General features: G+C 52.4%; 1 protein-coding gene across 5 annotated transcripts in view; it reads right to left on the reverse strand.

Moving 5' to 3' along the window:
* Positions 1-8,314, reverse strand: part of LOC116429629 (zwei Ig domain protein zig-8) — a 70,122-nt gene extending 61,808 nt beyond the window's left edge. For 3 of the 5 annotated variants that reach the window (XR_012999631.1, XR_012999629.1, XM_076371799.1), the window contains exons 1-2: positions 5,821-8,314; positions 4,022-4,199 (exon numbers count right to left, since the gene is read on the reverse strand). Coding sequence is in view for 1 of the 5 variants with exons in the window: in XM_076371799.1 (XP_076227914.1) it covers positions 4,022-4,145 (124 nt within the window). In the remaining 4 variants the exon portion in view is untranslated. Of the gene's footprint in view, positions 1-3,415; positions 3,515-4,021; positions 4,200-5,820 lie in introns of those variants that run through there. The other 2 variants (XR_012999630.1, XR_004235536.2) reach the window with 2 other exon arrangements.
* Positions 8,315-19,324: the final 11,010 nt, after the last annotated feature.

The raw sequence follows: 19,324 nt of genomic DNA on the forward strand, positions 1-19,324 counted from the left end.
ATGGAGGTTGAAGATAGTTCCGGTTGATAAGTCATCGAGAGCGGTCGCGCGAGCTGCGCGGGTTGTACCGACGGTCTTCACAATAAAGTTTAGCCTCGAATTTTGCTTTCTGCGGTAACGTGAATCGAGTAATATAAAAGTCAACAGAGCGCAAACGCGCGCTGCCTTGTTCCATTAACGTAGGAAATCAGTTAATCGAAAAAACAATTACCCCTAGATTGAAATGCAATGATTCACTGAAGCGTGCTGCTTAGTGTTTTCTCCGGAATAACTGTGCCTCGCTGGGGTGTGCGTGAAAACAGAATGGAAGTTGCACAGAGTGGAAGCCGCGACAGCGGAAGCGAAGGAGCGGAAGAAAGAATCGAATTTCCGCGACGGCGGGGAAGACTTTCGAAGAACGAACTCTGCGACTGCACCCAGTCAGAGACAACGTATGCGCGTTTTTCGGCGTAGCTCGCGAAAGCTGTTGGATCTCGGCGCGCATCCGGTGGAGAGCGGTCGAGCGAACAAAGGGCGTTGGAGGCGCAACAGCCGCGCCGCGACGCGACACACATTCCGAATACGCTCCTTCCCAATTGTATTTAATGTTTATTCATAAGCAGCCGCGCGCATACGGCGCGACGGCGAAAAACGTCGCGGCGCTTGCGCCGGCGAGCGGTACTTTCGCCGGGGAACGCGTCGCAATTTCGGGACTCGCGCGACACGACAAAGCGCAAAGTTATGAAAGGAACACATCCTGAATTATTAACGGGCCTCGCGCACACGGCGCAGCCCCGCGAAGCGTGAATTCACCATTTTCCGGGTTCCATGGCGGAACCGGGTAAAATTAAACAGCCTCCGGCCCGTAAGCACTGCCGCCATTTGCGCCGAATGCTCCGAGCTAACGCAGTTACACGCGCCCCATCATCGTGTCATTATGTCCTATCCCGTTCGCCTATCCTCTCGCGACAGAGACGCCGCTCTCGCAGTCGGCAACTGGATATTGCCATCCCGATACCTCGATACGAGACACGCGATACACGCGGTACACACGACTTTCGGGTGAACGCGTTTATAAGCGAACGGCCAGTTTCCTCCGGAAACCGTCATCCGACAGCGACAACAGCCCGATTCCTATCTGTCCGTACGCGTTCGCTCCAATCTAATAAAACCGAGAACCGAAAGATCGCATCGACAGTCGTTCATTTCCATTTTCCGCCTCTTTCCGCTGGTTCTCGCGATGTTTAAATGTTCGCGATGCGGCGCGAATGAAAACAGCTATCCGTTCGAATTTAGAACCCAACGTACGTATATTGGTAGTTTCCACGTTCCTCGATTTTCTATTGATTTTCTTTCTTAATTTCTGATATTTTTGATCTCTACTTTGCTGTTCACCGATACGGTTAACGTAACCAATCAGAGCTATAGAACCGTCAACTAGAAAGACACCTCTTGCCTTTGTACGGTCCCGCTGAACGTCAAACCATCTCCCAACTTTGCACCGTGGTCGCTGGCCGACCGCGACAATATTTGCAAAGCAGCCGGAGCGACGATAGTTTCCGGCAGCGCATCTTTCCCGGTTCGCCGCGGGCGGGCCCGTTGCTTTTCGCGTACTGATCCCTTCCGGCGCACGCTTTCCACCACGGAACCGGCCGCTTCCAACGTCGGCCGTTATCCTCGCTGAAAACGGAAGCGGCGGAACGAGCGCGCGAACGGGAGTCGACCGACATCAGCGAAAATTTCGCGGCACGCGAGTCGCTCGTGTGGCGACAAAGTGTTTCGCGCACGGAACCGCTCGGGCAACTCCAGAAAGAGAACTGCTCCGGGATTTTTTAATTGCGTCCGGCTGCGCGGTTTCTCGTCAGCGACCCGCCAGCCACTCCCGGAGTTCAAACTTCGCTTTCCGGGAGGAATCCCGGCCCGAGTGTTCCTTCATCTGCACGCGTCTTACGATGGAATTCTCCCGGAGTTCCCGGAACTTTTGCGCCGCGAACGGCAGCAGCAGATCGAAAAACTGGGCGAACTTCTATTTTGTAACAAGCGGAAACTGCGAAATAGAGTCCCTACAAGATCCGGCGATAACGATGTTCGAGTGGGCGGTCGGATCTTCGGCAAATCGGATAGCATCTCGGCGAGAACGTTATACTCCGCTCGACGATGCTCCCGTGGAGCCGATCGAACGCAGTTCCCCGGAGAAGAACCGCGCGGCTTGTTATCCGCGAAGTTGTAACGGATAACGAAGAAGTTTTTTGCGCGGATCAGGGACAAATCGAATCTCGCGTCGACGGTCGCGCGTATAAATACACAGGTCCCGGTTGCGCAGCGGAATCTGCTCGCGATTGATCATTAGTTTCGCGCCGTTCGCCCGCGTCGCTGAAACGCGCGGATTTGCGCGAAGGTTGGCCAAGTCGACGGGCCGTTCTCCTTGGCGTACGGCAATCACGGCTGATTACACGTCCGTCGAACGGATGGAAACCCGTGACGAGAATTTCAATCGGCGAATCGATATCGAGATAATTGCCGTTGCAAGAATTAACCCGATAATAGAGACTTACCGTAACGAGAACAGCTAGTCAATAGTTGCGCCGATAGTTGACCGCGCCAAACAGGGATTCTAATTAACGAGGGACGAATGCGCGACCGTTTTCATCCGCCCCCCTCGCCCCTCGGATAAATCGTGCGCGCCAACAGCTCCAATAAACAGGCCCGTGCACCGGCAGGAGTCGCCGACGAAAAAGTAATTGAACCGCGAGCGTACGTAGTGGACCGGAGGATTTGATTTTTCGCGTTCCGCGGTAAATTAAACGATTCACTGATTTTTGCGGATAAAGTGTTCCCCCGCTTGCCCTTCGACTCGTTGACAGCTCGGGTTACATCGGTTTTCTGCGCCGCCGAACGCGTGCGAAGCAATGAATCATCGAGTCAACGTTGCAGCCGATTTATCCTTTGCGTCTGGGTCGCGTTTTCGAAAACAACTTAGCCGGGACAGTTACGAAACCGACAAAATCCCGAAATTCGAGCATTCGCATAACGGAAATTCAAGGTTGTCAATGTGCTGCTAAATAGTTATACAAAATGATTCTTATTTCAAAGATTTTTCGCGAATACATTCCGTTTTTCTATTCATACAACGTTGGAATCGAAACGAATGTCCATTGTTTGACACTAAAACTGCCGAGCAATCAGAGTGACTTGTTTCAACACTTAATAAACATTAGAACACGTTTCTTGAGATTCGATCTGCTAGTCGTATCTATGCAAATACACGGATTTAATTGAAAACCTTCCGCAAGAACGCTTTCATAATTTAAATACTTGCGAAATGCAAATTCTGAGATGGAGCAATTCGACCCTCCCGATGGTTTCAGTGTTAAACAACTTCACAATACCCCCATAATGTAACAAAAATACAACCACCACATGTTTATCTCTGTACCTAACAACTTTTGTCTAAAGCATTTGTTTATATCACTCATACTCTTCAAATTTCCGAGTTCTGCCCGAGAAAACGGACGTTTGTCCGCACTGTACACTTAAACGGCATTCGTGTGTGCCATATTACGAACGATCGTTTCGACGAGACTGTCAGAGTTTCGTAGTGTAACAAATACGATTACATACTTCAACGATCAAAACAAAATCGAATACCTTCGCGAGAGACGAAAGATGATACCAATACGACGAGAAGTGGGAAACCTGCGTCGCGCTCGAACAAATTGAAGACTGATGAATAGACGAACGTGCAAACGTGTTTTAACCGTTTCAGTCTCAAGCGGCGCGATCGCGCTTCTCCGTTACACTGCCTAAAAGTGGCAGTCTTTCAGTTCGCAGAATCACGTGAAGCTTATTTACTTCTTCTAATTGTTCATTTTTAGTTTTGCCGAAAAGCGTCATTCAGTTTCTAAATTGAATCGAAAGAAGCGCGATCGCGCCGCTCGGCATTTTTGGGTCTCAAACGATTAAACTGAACCCCTCGTTACTATAACGGCCATCTTTTACTAGAACTACAATAGAATATTGTGTAAACAGTACATCGACGTACCGTGCAGCAGCACAGCGAAGAAGAGAACGCAGATCATCTTGGTCGACGTGCACCAGCCGCTCCCGTTGCCACCGCACCGTAAATCCATTCGCAGTGCCTTCACGGTCCATCCTTTCCGGTTCATTTCGCGTCACCACTTTCCAAGTCGTGCCAGCCCGAGTGCAGCGATGCGTCTTTTCTGTCGACAATAAACAGAAGTTCGCCTCGCGCGCCGAATCGATCCCGACACGCGTAATGGATCACGTTCCCCGTGACGTGCCGCGAATGTCGAGGTCCTGCCGCGCTCCGCGCGACTCGCGCCGCTTATCGAGGCGTCTAATTAATTCAACCACCCCCCCCTGCGCCTTTTACAATTCTCTCGTCCGCGAACGAGAGAATCGCGCGGAACGTTTAAGAATGATTCCCCGAACCATCTCGCGCTCGTTTCCTCTCTACCCGCTGGGACGGTTGAATAAGCGGACGACGAACGGGTGTTCGTTATCGCATTAACTCGCGCGAGGAGGACCCGCGCGTGAAAACATTGTCGAAGGAAACAGCGGTCGGTAATTGTAGAATTCATTGAGTTCCGCGAATCAGTTCGCAACGAGCGTTGAACTCGCTCGGAATTAATGGAAAATAAACGAGAGTACGCGCATCGATACTAATAACGTACGATCGTGTAAGATGCGTCGCATCGATTACAGCAATATGTTGATTAATAATATTGGCAAAACAATTTGCGACGACGGGAATTCGATGAGATAACGAGGCGGCAGCCGATCGCGGCGTGTTTATAATTTCGATTATCTGCCGGCGGATTTATTGCTGGCCGACTGTTACGCGTGCAACGATCATCCCCCGTTGTTCGTATGCGCGCGGTGTCGCGGCCGGCGGCATGTTTCTGTGAACCCCGCGGACGCACAAATTGAAATCAAGCCCGCGTATAACCCTATCAAAAGGTGATGCCTTTAAACGACCGTGAAAGCCGTTTAGATTCGTTTGTCGGTCGCGCGCGCGCGCGTACGCGGCGATCTCCGTTATCGAATATTCATTCGGTCGTCTTTCCGGGGAAACGCCGACCTTCCGGTTACTCGCGTTCCCGCGTCTACGGGAATATTTAATCGCGAATTCGATTTCCATCTGTATCGCGTTCAAGGACCGACGGCTGGTGCGCGACGAGCTTCGTCGCCGCGTCTAACGAATGCGCATACATATTAATACCATAAATATGTATGAGGCGACGTCTCGAGACAAAGAATCCCTTCGCGGTTTCAATTCGCCTTAACCTCGATTTAATTTGCGACCGGAATATTTAATCGAGCGCCGGCACGACGTCGCGCTGGAAACGATAATTTACTTTTTTACACGACCGCTGTTTAGCTTCCCGAATCTCGACGGACCGCTCGAATTTGTTCGCCGGCGTTGAGCAAATAATCGCCGATGAACAGAGGATTTATCGTTGCCTGTTGATTCGTCTCGTAACATCGAATGCCGATGGCCCGATAGGATTTCACCGCGTTCCCCTTCCGACCGACGAATTTGCATGGTTCATACGTGTTACCCGGTTTACCAAACGCACGCCCCAATGGAATCATAATGCTAGCAGGAATTCGTTTAAAGCCGCGCGTGTAAATTCGCGAACGCAGATTCCGACGCGCGCGCCAGTATTTGCCGGTTTTCGGTATTTTCATCGATTGTTCCGCTGGAAATCGTTTGCAGGCGAACACGAGTCGACGCGCCGCGATCGCGGGAAGAGGCGGAGGACGAAAATCCAGCCGCGATCTTCCTTGTCCGCCGCGCTTCTGTCGCGGGGAACGTACCGTTGTCGGGGGAGCGGCTCGTGTCGAACACCGGTTGTTGACTCACTGTCACCAATAAAGCTCCTCTATTGCGTCCGCGTCGAGGCCACGTGGTCCCTCGCCTTCCGGTGCATTTCTCTCAATATCGCACGAATTTCCAGGCAGCCGGCGGGGTCGCACGGTGCGGCGTGCATTCCTCCGTGTGGCTTCGCCGAAACAACGTTCACCCTCTCGGGGTAAACGCGCTGCACTCCGGTAACTCGACTGTCATCGCGTTTATCCAGCTCTCTCCACCCCGCTCGCTCCTTCAGCGGGACACTCCGCGATAGAGACGCCGCGCGACGTTCGGCATGACGACACGCCGCCGTGGGAAAGCCGCTCAGTGGAGCAGATCAATGAAAAGGTGACCGCGGACGGCACGCGTCCAGGCTCCAGTTAGAGCTGCCCGAACCTCCGGGAAGCATCGCTCGGAAGTCTCGCGGACCAATTCAATTTGACATTCCGATAAAGGCTGGATACGGCGCGCGGAGCGATGAATCGGATGGCCGGCGGCGCCGTTGAAATTGAAACAACCCGCGAATCTTCGGGATCGGAACACGCGTTCGCCCTCGGCTGACCGGGCACGCGGAAATGTTACGAGGAAAATTGGAGCGAACGTTTCGTCGGTGACGCGGTTACACGTACGCGCGGCGCAACGGGGTTTTAACGAGTTCATTCGTCCCGGGCGAACGGTGTGCCACTGATCCGTGCGCGAGAGACCGGGCTCCGATCAACGGACACGGAACGAAACGGAACGGGAGGCCGCGACACAGGTTATTAGTCGGCGATCACCTTCCAGTTGATCCGTCCAGGGAGGAACGTGAATCCTGAGCGCGATTTCCACGTGACATCCGTCGGCGTCCAGACGGGCCGACTCATCGGCGTGCTGCTCCAACTCGCGGAGGGATTCGCGCGACACCCGGTTTCCCGCGGTTCAGCCGGTGTTCCCCGTTCCGTTTCCTCGGGTGCCACTCATTCGTCATACGACACGCACACTTCGCCGCGCGTATCCACGCATGGCCGATACCGCGGGCGACGCCGACGGAGAAACTGGAATCGGACTGGACTCGCCGGCCGAGACGGAGACAGAGATACCGGGAAGGGGGTGAAACAACATACAGAGCGGCTGCACGGGGAGAGGGAGAGGGAAAAGGCGCGCCGGGGTGGGACGTTCAGTCGAACGGGGAGTCGAACGAGCGGCGGGGGAGGGGAAACTGGGGCCAGGTAAGACGGATCGGCGGATAAGCGAGAGGAGACTGCGGCTTGGCCGAGGGGACGGCGGGTGTCGACAGTAGACGCGAACCAGTCGGAAGAAAAACCGAGCGAGCGGGACGGGGTTGCGTTAAGAGACCGGTGAGAGAAATGCTGCCGTGGTGGAGACCGCGATCCAACTGCGCCCGCGCTTAGCCAGATATCAGCCCCCGACCACCAACGCCGTCAACTCTCGCCGCCACCTCCGCACGCCACGCCGCTCCACAGCGCCGGGTCCACCGCCCTCGCCAGCAGCTCTGCCAGCAATGCCAGCACCGGCACTACCACCACCACCGCCGCCACCACTACCACCGCTACTACTACCACCGGCAGTACGCTAACGGCAGTCGATAGCGGTTGTATTATTATTGCGATGATCGACGGCTCGACCATTATGCGCGACATCGTATCCGTTGCCTGTTAAATTCGATAACGCGATTGCTTGTTACTATCACGCGTCCCCGTGGCAGGACTCGATATACCGGACGATTCCACCGGCCAAGATTCCGAATGCAAACTGCCCCCGATAACCCTCCTGCCCTTGTTTGCGACGGATACTATGTCGCGGCCAGTTTTACCATGGATTACTCGGCTGGCCGTTCTATTTTACGATTAATCCGGTCCCGATGCTTCCACTCGCGAATCGGGAAGATCGCTTTGGAGCGACCGCCCTACGGTTGAACGATAAAAACGATCGTAACCTCGTTGTTTTGAAACGATCCGAGCTGGATCGGAGTATCGGTATCAAAAATTACCGGACCGTTCTCGCGGCGGGTCGAAAGTTTCGGTAGGGTTTGATAGAGTTCGTCGCGTTTTATCGGTTTCGATGGGGACCCTTCGTACTTGGGAACAACCTTCACGTTTCGGAGACACTTATCGAGTGGTCGGGCGCAATCGGGATGGTCCCGATATCGTTGCCGCTATCGCAGCCACTTTGAGGAAGATCACAAGCCGCAGCTCGATGTCGCGCGGTATTACACGCGGTAATGCCCCGTCGCGCGATCCGCCTTGTCGCCAGCCACTGTTATTGTTCGCCGCATTTTCGTCGCGTAACAAGCCTCGCCGCCGCGCCCGACTTCGGTAACCCGTTTCGGGTACTCGTAAAGTTTATCGCCTGTTATCCGGGCCGCGGTTTTTGACTTTCGTCCAAAGACGCGCCGGTTGAACTCCGCGGTGGGACGGCACGACTATTTTCGAAAAGCGAGTCGGTGCGGGACCCGTTTAAATCGCGGCAACAAATTCCTGCGGACCGAGCAGCGCCGTTAACTGCGGTGGATTCAATTAGGTCCATTGTGACTCGAACGTTTGAACATCGGGCGGACGTCGCTGGAAGCTTTGTCCGGTCGAAAATGAAATCGCCGATTTGCATAGAGAGAATGATCTCACGAGGTTACGAGTGAACGTTCCTTCTGGGGAATCGAGTGAGACGGCTTTAAAGGACCGTAATTTTACGGTCCCGGGTTCGCGTGTGAATAATTGCACGTGACGGTGTTCGGTGTTGGGTATGTAATAATCAACTCGCGCCAAGGATGCACGGCTTGCGCGGATTATAAATTTCGCCCCGCGCCGAACAGGTAAGTAAGCGCCGGATGGACAAGAATCACGGAAACGCGGGCTCACAGATTCATTTCCCGTCGTCGATGATTCTAGTAACGACAGACGTTGCGGGTGGTAATTAAAATTTATGCGTGCACCTGACGCGTTCGCATCATCGCGTCGAATCCGATCCGTTGATGTTCCCGACGCCGGTGTAAACAGTCCTATGTCTACGCTGTTGACGAATTCAGCTCGGAGTTGATGCGAATTAATAGCTGCTCGACAAGTTTGAAAGCGTTTCGTTCGAACAATGGCGAACAGCAGCCCCGCGAAATAAAAGGACGGCGAGCATCGCGTACAGCGGTCGAATACGTCGCGTGAATTATGGGACGAATAATTTTGCCGGCTTTTTAGCAACGAAGTAATTTGCTCCCGGCGAGCGTTAAACTCCGTAATGGCGCTGTTCGACGGAATATTTCATAAGCGGCGTGAATCGGCGCGAAATGGTAGACGTTTCTCGCGGTTATCGATCATTGTCGGGTTCAGAGATTACTCGGCTGGCCCCGATTTTCGTTGACGGTGGTCTGCGCGTGTCGCGAACTCGTAAATATAATACAAATGGCGGAGGCTGGCCGAGTATATCGATCAACTGGCCGACATACTCCTCTAATCCTCTCGTCGTTTCGAATGTTTTCCCGCGGAATTTCCAAGGGAGGGGACACCTTGAAGGGCCGGCATTCGGACCGGAGCACCGTGTACGCGCGACATCGAGCTTCCGGATCGCCGCGGACGGATCTTTGTCGCCGTTAGAAGCGTCTATTAAATTCTTTGGCCTCCCCTTGATTTACCGGGCCCGTCGTAAGCCGTGTTATAGGCTCGGAACTTTATACGTTGCAACTTCGAGTGTAAATAAATTGGTTAAAAGCTTCTCCCGTATTAGTCGGGAGTTTATTAAGTTAACGTTATCTCTCCGCTCTTAATATCGCGCTCCGACGAAAAGTATGACTTTATTACGGTGGCTCGCGATGTTCTTGTATTTATAACAGCGCACCTTTGTGGTAGTTGAATGCCATAATAATTCCTCGTGCGTTCCGTTGTACGTGCGCCAAAAGTAGGCTATCTCTTTAATAATTCCTTAAAACGGGGCTCATTACTTTGCGATGACCTCGTTTAACCGTGAAAGATATTTCATAGGTCTCTTCTTCCGGCGGCGTTTCTCGTTCGCATACATTTCCAGAGAAGCTGGCGCTCGCTGTCCGCGTATCCCCGTTCCGAAACCGATCCTAAAGGAACATCGCCGATTTCGTATAAGAATATACGCGTATATCGACGATAATGTTACTCGGTAGATCGTAGAGTTCGCAGACCCGACCGTGCACCTTCTAACCGAGCGAACTCGTGCCGGATTCTTCGATCGGAGGTTACAGCGTTGCCGATCGGGACGATCCACGAATCTCGTCGGGCGGCGGAGGTAATTTGCCGAAGAAACCGAGTGACGTTCGGTTAAGATAGTTCGTGAACATCATGCGACAACAATTAAGCGCATTAGCAGATGGGACGGCGGTGGAAAGCAGGTGGAAAGTTTCGCAGCCGACGCGGTGGCTGACGGGGAATTAGCAGACAGTCTTCGCGAGACTAACTACCGTTGGCTTACGTGGGCCAGCAACTTGCCACGATCGAGGATCACAACTCGGCACCCTGTTAACGCTCTTATCTAAGAAAGGGACACGACGTGCCCGTGTCCGTGACTCGACTATCCGAGAGTTTAGTCGGCACCGACGAGCCGTAAAATTCCCGTGGTGCCTAGGAACGTGGCCCCGGCGTGGCACTCGTCGCGCATGCACCGAAAGAATCGTGCCCTGCAGACCTTCGAACCCGAATCCATAAGAAGCAATCTCATCTCCCTCGTCATCCGATAATTTTCCTTCCCGCTTCCTGCCGCCTCGATCGCCTCTCCTCCTTCACCTTCTTATCGTCCAATCGATCTTCTCCCCGCCAAGCCGTTACCAATCACTTTTCGAGTCGGCCGCTTCGCAGTTTTCCACTCGCCTTTATGCATCCGAACCAGCACGGCATTTGATTATCGCTCGAGCGGCCTGCGCCGCTCCTATTCCCCCTTTTTTTCCTGCGCTCCCCGCCGCTCCTCTTTCCGTGTCGAACACTCGAGGAGGCGCGGCGCGGTTAAGGAACCGGAAAAAATTTGCTGTCCGTTTCTAGAGCTCCTAGAGTGGAATCTAACGAGTCGCGATTACCGTCCGTCTCATCGGTTTACCCCGAAAATCCTGGAAAACTATCGCTCACTCCGGACTCATTAGCATTTAGAATGGTCGGGGATTTGGTCCGCGCCTGTGACTGCTGGATCACGACGCGATATGCATGGAATTATCTTCGAGCAGCTGGACAATAGTGACCTAATCCATTCACAAAGAAGACGAGGTGGTTTCCTGTCCCCTCTACTCGTCACTCGCCCGGATATCTGCATTCCTCTTCCGACTTCTGCCTTCCATCCTTCATTTTCATTTTCGGTTTCATTTTCATTTTCATTTTCAGTTTCATTCTCCTTTTTACGCGGCACGTTGCCAGGTCGTAACAAGAAATAAGGAATCCCAGCAACACCGGCGCACCTCGAAAACCCCCGACGCTCGATATTTACTTCTTATTCAGACCGTGCATCCGGATTACTCTTAACGATCGCGTCACGAGGTCCCAGCTCTTTCCGATTAACGCTCTTTGCAATTAATCACTGTTCCACGGCTAGACCTCAACGTCTAAACGACGCGCGTGCGACTCTAATGAAACCGTAGCCACGGCCAATGACTTCTGCATCGCGAGGTTAGACAACTTTCCAACGTTGGCACTCTCGCGGACAGAATTTCAACGTCCATTTGCGACGACAGATGAATTCTACGCTTGCTGGGAGAGATCCATACCGCGCCAGGGAGCTCGGATTCTATAAAAATAGACCGATCGACTTATCGACAGCCTACGCGATACGTTTCGAACCGCCGTATCAGCGGCGGCGCGTAAAAATTTCATAAGCGGTCCAAGGAAGGCGTGCTCTAAATTCGCAGATTTAGAACGGGATCCGTTCTGGGTACACGAAAGTCGCGGAAGGACGACGTGGAAAATTTAAAATATCCTCTTGGTCCGATCGAAAATCCGTGTACCGTTTTGTCGATCCCGTTTTAGAGCCGCCGATATTCCCAGGGAAGACGCTCGCGGGACTCGCAGCGCGCGTTACCGGCAGCCTCATAAAGTCTTGGAACGCCAAGTATTTTTTCATTCCTCCGCGTTACCGCGGTCGTCGCGCCGCGTCGGGTTATTCGATGCGCCGTGGAGCTGCGGGGCTCCGCGGGGAACAACGGAAGCACCGCGATGCCGCGAGTTACTGCACCGACGACCGCATTACCGCGTCTACTCGAATCTAGTCGAACGTGCTAGTCGAATGTACAGCCGAATGTGTAGTCGAGCCGCGTCTGGTCGCAAGTTGAGCGTGTAAACGCAGCTGCTTTGTATTTGCGGCCTGACCTCGCCGAGACGAGCGATTATATCACGGTCCGTGGAAATTCCAGTATTCTTGGTGAACGCCATCTGCCGCCAAGCTCGGCTCGTGCTCGTGCTCCGCGAGGCGCGAGGAGTTACAGCTTTCGTTCGAAATGAATTGTCGTTAGGTAACTTCTACTTTCCCGCTGCGCGCATTCCCGTTACTTAAGTATCTGCACTTGAGTGCCCTCCAGTCGGTACGACCTCTCGCATACTCGTCTCCTGAACTCGGGGAGGAATTTCAAGACGCGGAGAGGCCAAACAACGCGGTGGATTCCATTCGACGCGTGGTTGTTGTACGACGATTTTCGTTTCTTTCGGATCGAACCTAGTTTCTCGTCCGTGGTATTTACGGGCGTGGAAAGAACGTTGACGACCAGTCGTCAGGGAACTTCGACAATCGAGTTTGAAGGATACTCCTGGCTGCACGGTCCGTCCCCTTCCAATAGGGAAATTAAGGAGAAGTTAACAGAATCGGAAGTCCTCAGGAAAGCGACCAGAAGGCAGCCACGGTTTTCTTCCCGAGGCCGTAGTTTGTTCGAATGAAAGTTGGGGACGCGGCATCTCGGCGTTCAACTCGGGAAACGGCGGAGTTCCGCGTTTAATCTCTAAAATATTATATATTATTCAGCCGCGAGACTTCGCGTTTCAACTGCGGCCGACGTTTATCGAATTAAACTGGATCGTTTTTTCAGCTTCGGTTCTACGTAACGAGTTCGTTTCTCACGCGCGCCGCCGTTATTTATTTAATGAGGCGGGCGAAACGCTCAATTAAAATCTGTTTAATTATTCTACGCGCAAGCGAGCGGTATTATCGTGAAACGTTTTGAGATACCAGTTATAATCATAACTCTCTCTCCCTCTCTATCTCTCTCTCTTTCTTTCTCTCTACCTGTTCGCTCTTTGTTCTTCTAATTGCCGATCGAACGATACTATTTGCTTTGAGCTTAATCCGAGCCTCTGGCAATGTATCCTACGAATTGAATGCATCAATTTTTCGTGATTTGCCAGTTAGCCACTGACGTTAATTCGTCATTGCGAACGTAGATATATCTCAATCCGCGAAACTCACCGAAAGCATGACATTCCAAAGAAACGACGACTTTAATTGGATCAAATGGATTCCGATTATAATTATTTAGCCTACTCGTTTATAAACAGCTGTACGCTAACGCGCGACGCGAAACCGCAGAAATTCTCTGGTCCTCGCCGTTGGCGCGTCACGCGATCGTGGAAACCCGCGAGAAAGCGATTCGACGATTTCAAGTTTACCGATGAATTCCGAAGGTTGCCGGATAACGATCGGAACCGTCGGAACTTCCCGTTTGTCCGCGCGCCGCGCCGGGGACAGGAAGTATGTTAACCTTATTACGATCCGAACCGGGGTAAGCGGTAAGTGCATTGGTACGGGAGTCATTCGCGTGTTACGTAATATAGTAAATTGTTTGGGAACTCGTGTAGCGTAACATTTGCATAACAACGTTAAGCTTATTAAGCCACGCCGGTATCATCGATCCATCGGAATCGAACACTTAACGAGGCTTCAACTTTGTCCCCGTGGCGTTGAGTCGAGTCGCGTCGCGTCGTCCGTTTCGCTCGTCTCGCACCGACGCGACGCGACGGAACGCGTCGTCCTGGCCTGCTGCGCGCTGCTCTGCCCTGCTACGCCCTGCTATAACCTGCCGCACCGGGACAATGCTTCCGGTTTACAAGGGAATTTGCGTGATCGTAATTTATAGTTGACCAATCGATCGAACCCCTCCATCACGATAAACGGTTTAGCCGAATAAATGGCTCATCATAAACAATCACGAACTCGTTCGCCACGCAATCGGTTCCGAGGAATTTATCAATCCCCGTAACAACTCGAGTCGGCCAGTCTATCGGTAAGCATGCGTTAATTTAATTGATACCGGCAGCGTCCGAACGCGAGCCGCGCAGTTGTTTCTATATCATAAAATTTCAGTCTATTCGGTACGGTAACAAAGCCGCGGATGTTAACTCCCCGTTGCGAACGGAATCGAAGTTGATTAAAAACGCTCCCGGTTAACGGGAACTTGAAAACTGTAACGGTTTCTACAACGAGCTAGTGGCACGGCAACGGATAAAAGCCGTTGTCCGAGCGCCGCGCGGACCTTTCGAAATCAATCCAATAAATTCGACGGCCCGTGCGATACGTAAATATTTTCCGTAGCCCGATGGAAAAAAATACCAAGTGCTACGAGAAGTTGGTGCATTTTTCAAAAATCTCTCGAGCCGAATTTATCGCGCCCCATAAACCATGGAGCGCGCCAGACGCCCGATAACGCCTGTAACAACGATCTTTCGCGTTTCGTTCCCAGTCGGAAACTTTCGACAGTGTTGATTTAACACCGACCATTAACCGAGAGGCACGCTCGGCACCTACATAATTCTTAATCGTTTCTACGCGCGACTCGAGCGAGGAGCAAGACAAGCGCGCGCGCGTTCCGAATGAATTCTTTAAGAGTCCCCGCGCGGCGGTCGGTCAATATTCTAATCTCGACGAGTGCCGCGACAATAACGTAAACGGTTCGAGATCGGGAAAACGCGTTTCCGAGCGGTCGCGATGAATAGAAACGCGGCGTGCCTCGCGGAGAAGACATGGAAATGGTATTATATCGTAGCCACGCACTATGGGTCGATGTTCGATAGGTGGCCTCGGTTCTTCCCTCCTTTTAGGATGTTCTCCGGCGGAATTCCATTTGCGTTCGTCGATATCGGAGCGCGCGTGTCGCGCGTGTGCAACCGGCGGGACAAAAAGACCGCCGGGTCGAACGGAGCCGAGGAACGGGGACACGCGAAAACTGAATTTTTCAGCCGGCATACGGCAAGGTAAACGCGGAGGAAAAAATCGAGGGAAAAATGTGAAACGGGATAGCGGTGTCTGATCCAGTGTTTTCTTCGATTCTGTCGCGACTGCTTCCCTCCGTCTCGTTCCGTCCCCTCCCGCCCCGGGAATACCCACGGCGTTTCGTTTCAACGAGATACACGCGAAATCGAGGTGTGCGTTATGCAAAGTAGCCGACGCTCCCGGCAAGCTGCCCTCTCCTCGAACGAATCCGCCGTCGAGCGATACCGGAGCGAGCCTCGCGCCGAACGAAATTTTATTCCTTCCGCGTGGCGCGCTCGATGAAATTTCTCTTTGATCGGTCAGGCATACCGCGACATTCTTTCCGCGCTGTCGAGGGCGAAAGTAAATACTCGCCTGTTGTCGATGCCTTAAACGCGTCACGCGCCGACGCTTCGCTTCTATTACGCTGCATCTCGAGAATGAGAAGCATAGTTTCGTCGGTTAAGTTAAGCTCCCTTCTCGCATTGGATGTCGTTGGGCTAACAAAGCGGTCTGACGTGAGCGAGAACGGGTAATCGGAGAATCATCGGACGGATCCTAGAAGATGGGAAAACTTGAGGACTCGCCGGTTTTCATTTATGAAATAGAATCGCGATCGTTCCCGGGATGCAGTCTCAATTTCGGTTGATCGTAAGCTTCGCGCGTAGCTCTCGCGTGAGGAAGTTCGCGCGAGTCGATCGGACGGTTTCGTGCGTCGAAAACTCACCGGCATGAAATATGTATCGGACACGGTTAGGTCGTCCGGCGGACTCTATAAATTCCAGGCCGTTGTAGGCGAAAGTAAATTTCGCTGATCGGATCGAAGCAATCGAAGAGGCCTTAGAAAATTACTTCCGCGAAGGAAGCTCTGATACGCCATCACGCAGCGCTCTAACTACTTCCTGCTGCTCCGAGTGCGCCGCGGCGTGTTAGGAAATCGAGGAAACCCGGCCCCTTTATTCCACGACGTGAAACGAGAAGAAGAAAAACGAGCTGACCGTATAACGAGCAATAATTATCCGCGAAAGATGCTAGCAGCGAGACATAATGGGCTAAACCCCTTTGTTCGCCGTTTCGTTGAACCGTTTACACGTAATTGGAGTCGTCGCGGAAAACTGCGAGCGGAATACCCTTCGCGAAAATTAACGCGGAACAATGCGATGGGAAATTTCGAAGGGGGAAGACGGGCGGAGGCTTGACGGGGCTTTGTAAACAGATCCGTCGAGAATCGGAGGGTAAAGCTGAGAATGCTACACCGCTCTTTGCAAACAGCGGAACCAAGTCCGCGGACAAGCAAGTTGTAGATTTCCTTTGCGAAACTTCCCGACCGCACGGTCTGAAGCGAAACGTCCTTTTTTTTAGAAATCTCCGTCCACGGATCTCGTCTTGGCACAATTATCTGCACGCCTCTCCTCCGGCGGACCGAACAAAAGCTGGGGTTTGCTCTCAGGGCTATCGTTTTCGTCCCGAAATCGTAGAAGGGTGACGGGACCTGGCAAATGGTGGATCGGAATCATGGCGCTGATCCCTTTTGCTGGCCTCCGAGCGACTAAAGTAGCGGAAAAAAGTATCGATATCGCGGCGGGCGCGCAGGGGGCGGGGAAGATGAGACGGAAGGAACAGAAGCGACACGAGAAGTAGTCGAGAGGAAAGGTTTTCCTAGCTGTGGGTCCTCGTTTCTTAGCCGAGGAGTGGAAATCAAGGGGAAGCGGAAAAAGTTGGAGCGAAAAAGAGAGGGAGCGGGGCTATTGTACAGCTTTGATGCAATTTGAAAGACTCATAACTGACGTTCAAAGGAGCAGCAAACGTCTGTGTGATACCGCTTGGCCATCGTCCAGCAGTCGGTCCGGTTAAACGAAGCGAATTGTCCGTGGTCGAAGCCACCGGCAGAGATGGTCACTCTCGTCCCGGCCCTCGCTCCTCCTATCTTGTAGGTTCGCACGGCCAAACACGACTCCGCTTGCTTTTCTCTCGTTTCGTCTCGCCGCGCAGCCTCGACTCGAATCGAGACCCTGTCCCGCCCCGTCTTACGGATAAACTCGGACGCTCTATTGGCCGAAAGCGACCGAAAGCAAATTGTCTAACAATCTAACAAAGGTCGCGCCCGACCTTTATACCCTTTACACCACTTTGCTCATTGCAGCCTTTCTTTCTGCTTCCTTCCCGCCGTTCGATTGTTTCTCTGGGAACTCGTTTAAACCGTTTTCCCTTTCTCGCGATTCGCTCGCAACTAACACCTTTTTCTACCGCACCGTTGCTTCCCTCGAAACAACATTCTTGTCGAAAAGGGGGAACAAAGTTTGTTAACCGTGCGAAATGGTTGCGGATCGAACCGATTGCCGACGAAAATGATGCGACCCGATGTATCGAACGAGACTCGGCGCACTATAGAATTTTCGTAGCTTCGCACGCTAAGCCGACGGAACCTTTGATCTGTAACGACGAGAAACGATACGCGAATCGGTATCCAAGAGCCGTTTAGCTTTGAATGATAGAGACACCACCACGGACCAAGCGACGATTAAAAGATCAACAGAGAAGCTGGAGCGCGGTGACGGTGAGCCGAACGAAAACCGCGAAGTCGATAGTCGGATGGCATCCGATGCTGGGACCGGTTAGTCCGGGCGCTGAAATCTGGATCACTCGACGACGCCGAGGGATTGTAACACGAGTTCAACGGAGAGGAGCTTAGAAATTCACGGAAGCTTCGGAGTCGCGTGTCTCGGTTCGCGGTGCTATGAATTATGGACCGAACACGACGGGAAATCGTATTTTCGTGGTTATGCAAAATGTTTGCGTCCATATCTCGCGGCTGTCTGCGGGATAGCAGTCGGTGTGTCGGCGTCGGTGTGGGAGCACCCTCGCGTGCTGTCGCTCCTCGGGTTTTAATAAAAGATACGTTCTCAGGCGACTCGGCGATCGATGCAGACGATACGTCGATCCGTTCGAAAGCTTTCGACCGTTAAAGTATTTTTCCAAGAACGGAACGCGCTCGCAGCTTCCGCGAATCGTTGTTCCCCCGAAACTATCGAGTTTCGACTGCGGGGCGAGAAAGGTGGATACTCGGAAACAAGTAAAGCCTCGAGCTAATTACCCGTAATCAGTGGCGCGAGTTTATCGCTGATGTTTGCCGTTCAATAGAGCGCAGTGTATGGCTGCGTCAAGATAAGCGACAAATATCCCTTCAATCACGACGAGGGTTGAAATTACGAAAGGCAAACTCGATTGCCGAGAGGGGGAGGGCCGCTCCGGGTAGTCCTCCGAGACTAATTGCCGAGTGTACATAATTAATTAGTAGGCCGATTCGATGGGAAGACATCGAGCAGCGTCTTTGATCGAACGGAGACGGAGAGGGCGCGTGACACGGGTCGCGTGCAATCCAGCCACCGCGGTCCGTTTCTAACGAGCGTGTTGGTCGAATATCGCGCCAAGATATTGATACAACGGCAAACATAATGCGGCCTGGAGCACGGCCAGATACGGGTCAACGGTTATTGCTCGTAATAACGTCGTAAATCTGAGAGATGGACGCGAAAGCGAACGAGCATCCCCCCGGCCGACCCTCGAATTCCATACGCGTACAAGTTCTATCTCGCAATCGTTTCGGGTCGAGAGCATGACTGGCTCGCACAATCTCGGCGGAGGTCGCCGACTCCGCATCATCGAATCTCCAATGAACCAATAATTTCGCTAATGACGCTCGATCAGAAGCTGTTTGTCCTACACCTGCGTCCGATTACAGCCGGCACGTACGCCCGCACTCCGAGTCTACCGTAACGACTCGTGCACACTACTGCCCGTTAATCAACGACCTTACAAATTTCCGAATTTCCTTCGAAGGAGTCAACCGAGCTTCTGAGAGGCGCCTCGTGCCGTTTCGCAATAGTTTCCGAAACGAAATCGATCGATATCCTTCGCTTAACACGTTGACCGCTGCGAGCATTCAGAACGTTTCGTGCAACATTATCGCATCATAACGGCAAATGGTATTTGAATTAGTTATTAATAGTTTGGTATCGTGGTTTTTAAGTTATACTACTATTTAGTTACTCGTGTTACTAAATACTTTTACTCGATATCTTTCTTCTTGTAGTTTTCTAGTAGTTTGAGCGCTTCGTTCATCGGCGACCACTCTGGCGGTGAACGTATTAACGCTAAGTCTATCGAATATTTGTACCGAATTCGTAGCTTCTCGTAGAAATTAGGAAGCTGCACGTATCCAGATTCGAAGCAACTATCATTACCATACCCATGCAAACAGACGACGTTGTTTTAGTCTCTAACAGAAACATCTCCGCAACTTCG

Source organism: Nomia melanderi, chromosome 10, assembly GCF_051020985.1.
Source record: "Nomia melanderi isolate GNS246 chromosome 10, iyNomMela1, whole genome shotgun sequence".
NCBI classification, from domain to species: Eukaryota; Metazoa; Arthropoda; class Insecta; order Hymenoptera; family Halictidae; genus Nomia; species Nomia melanderi.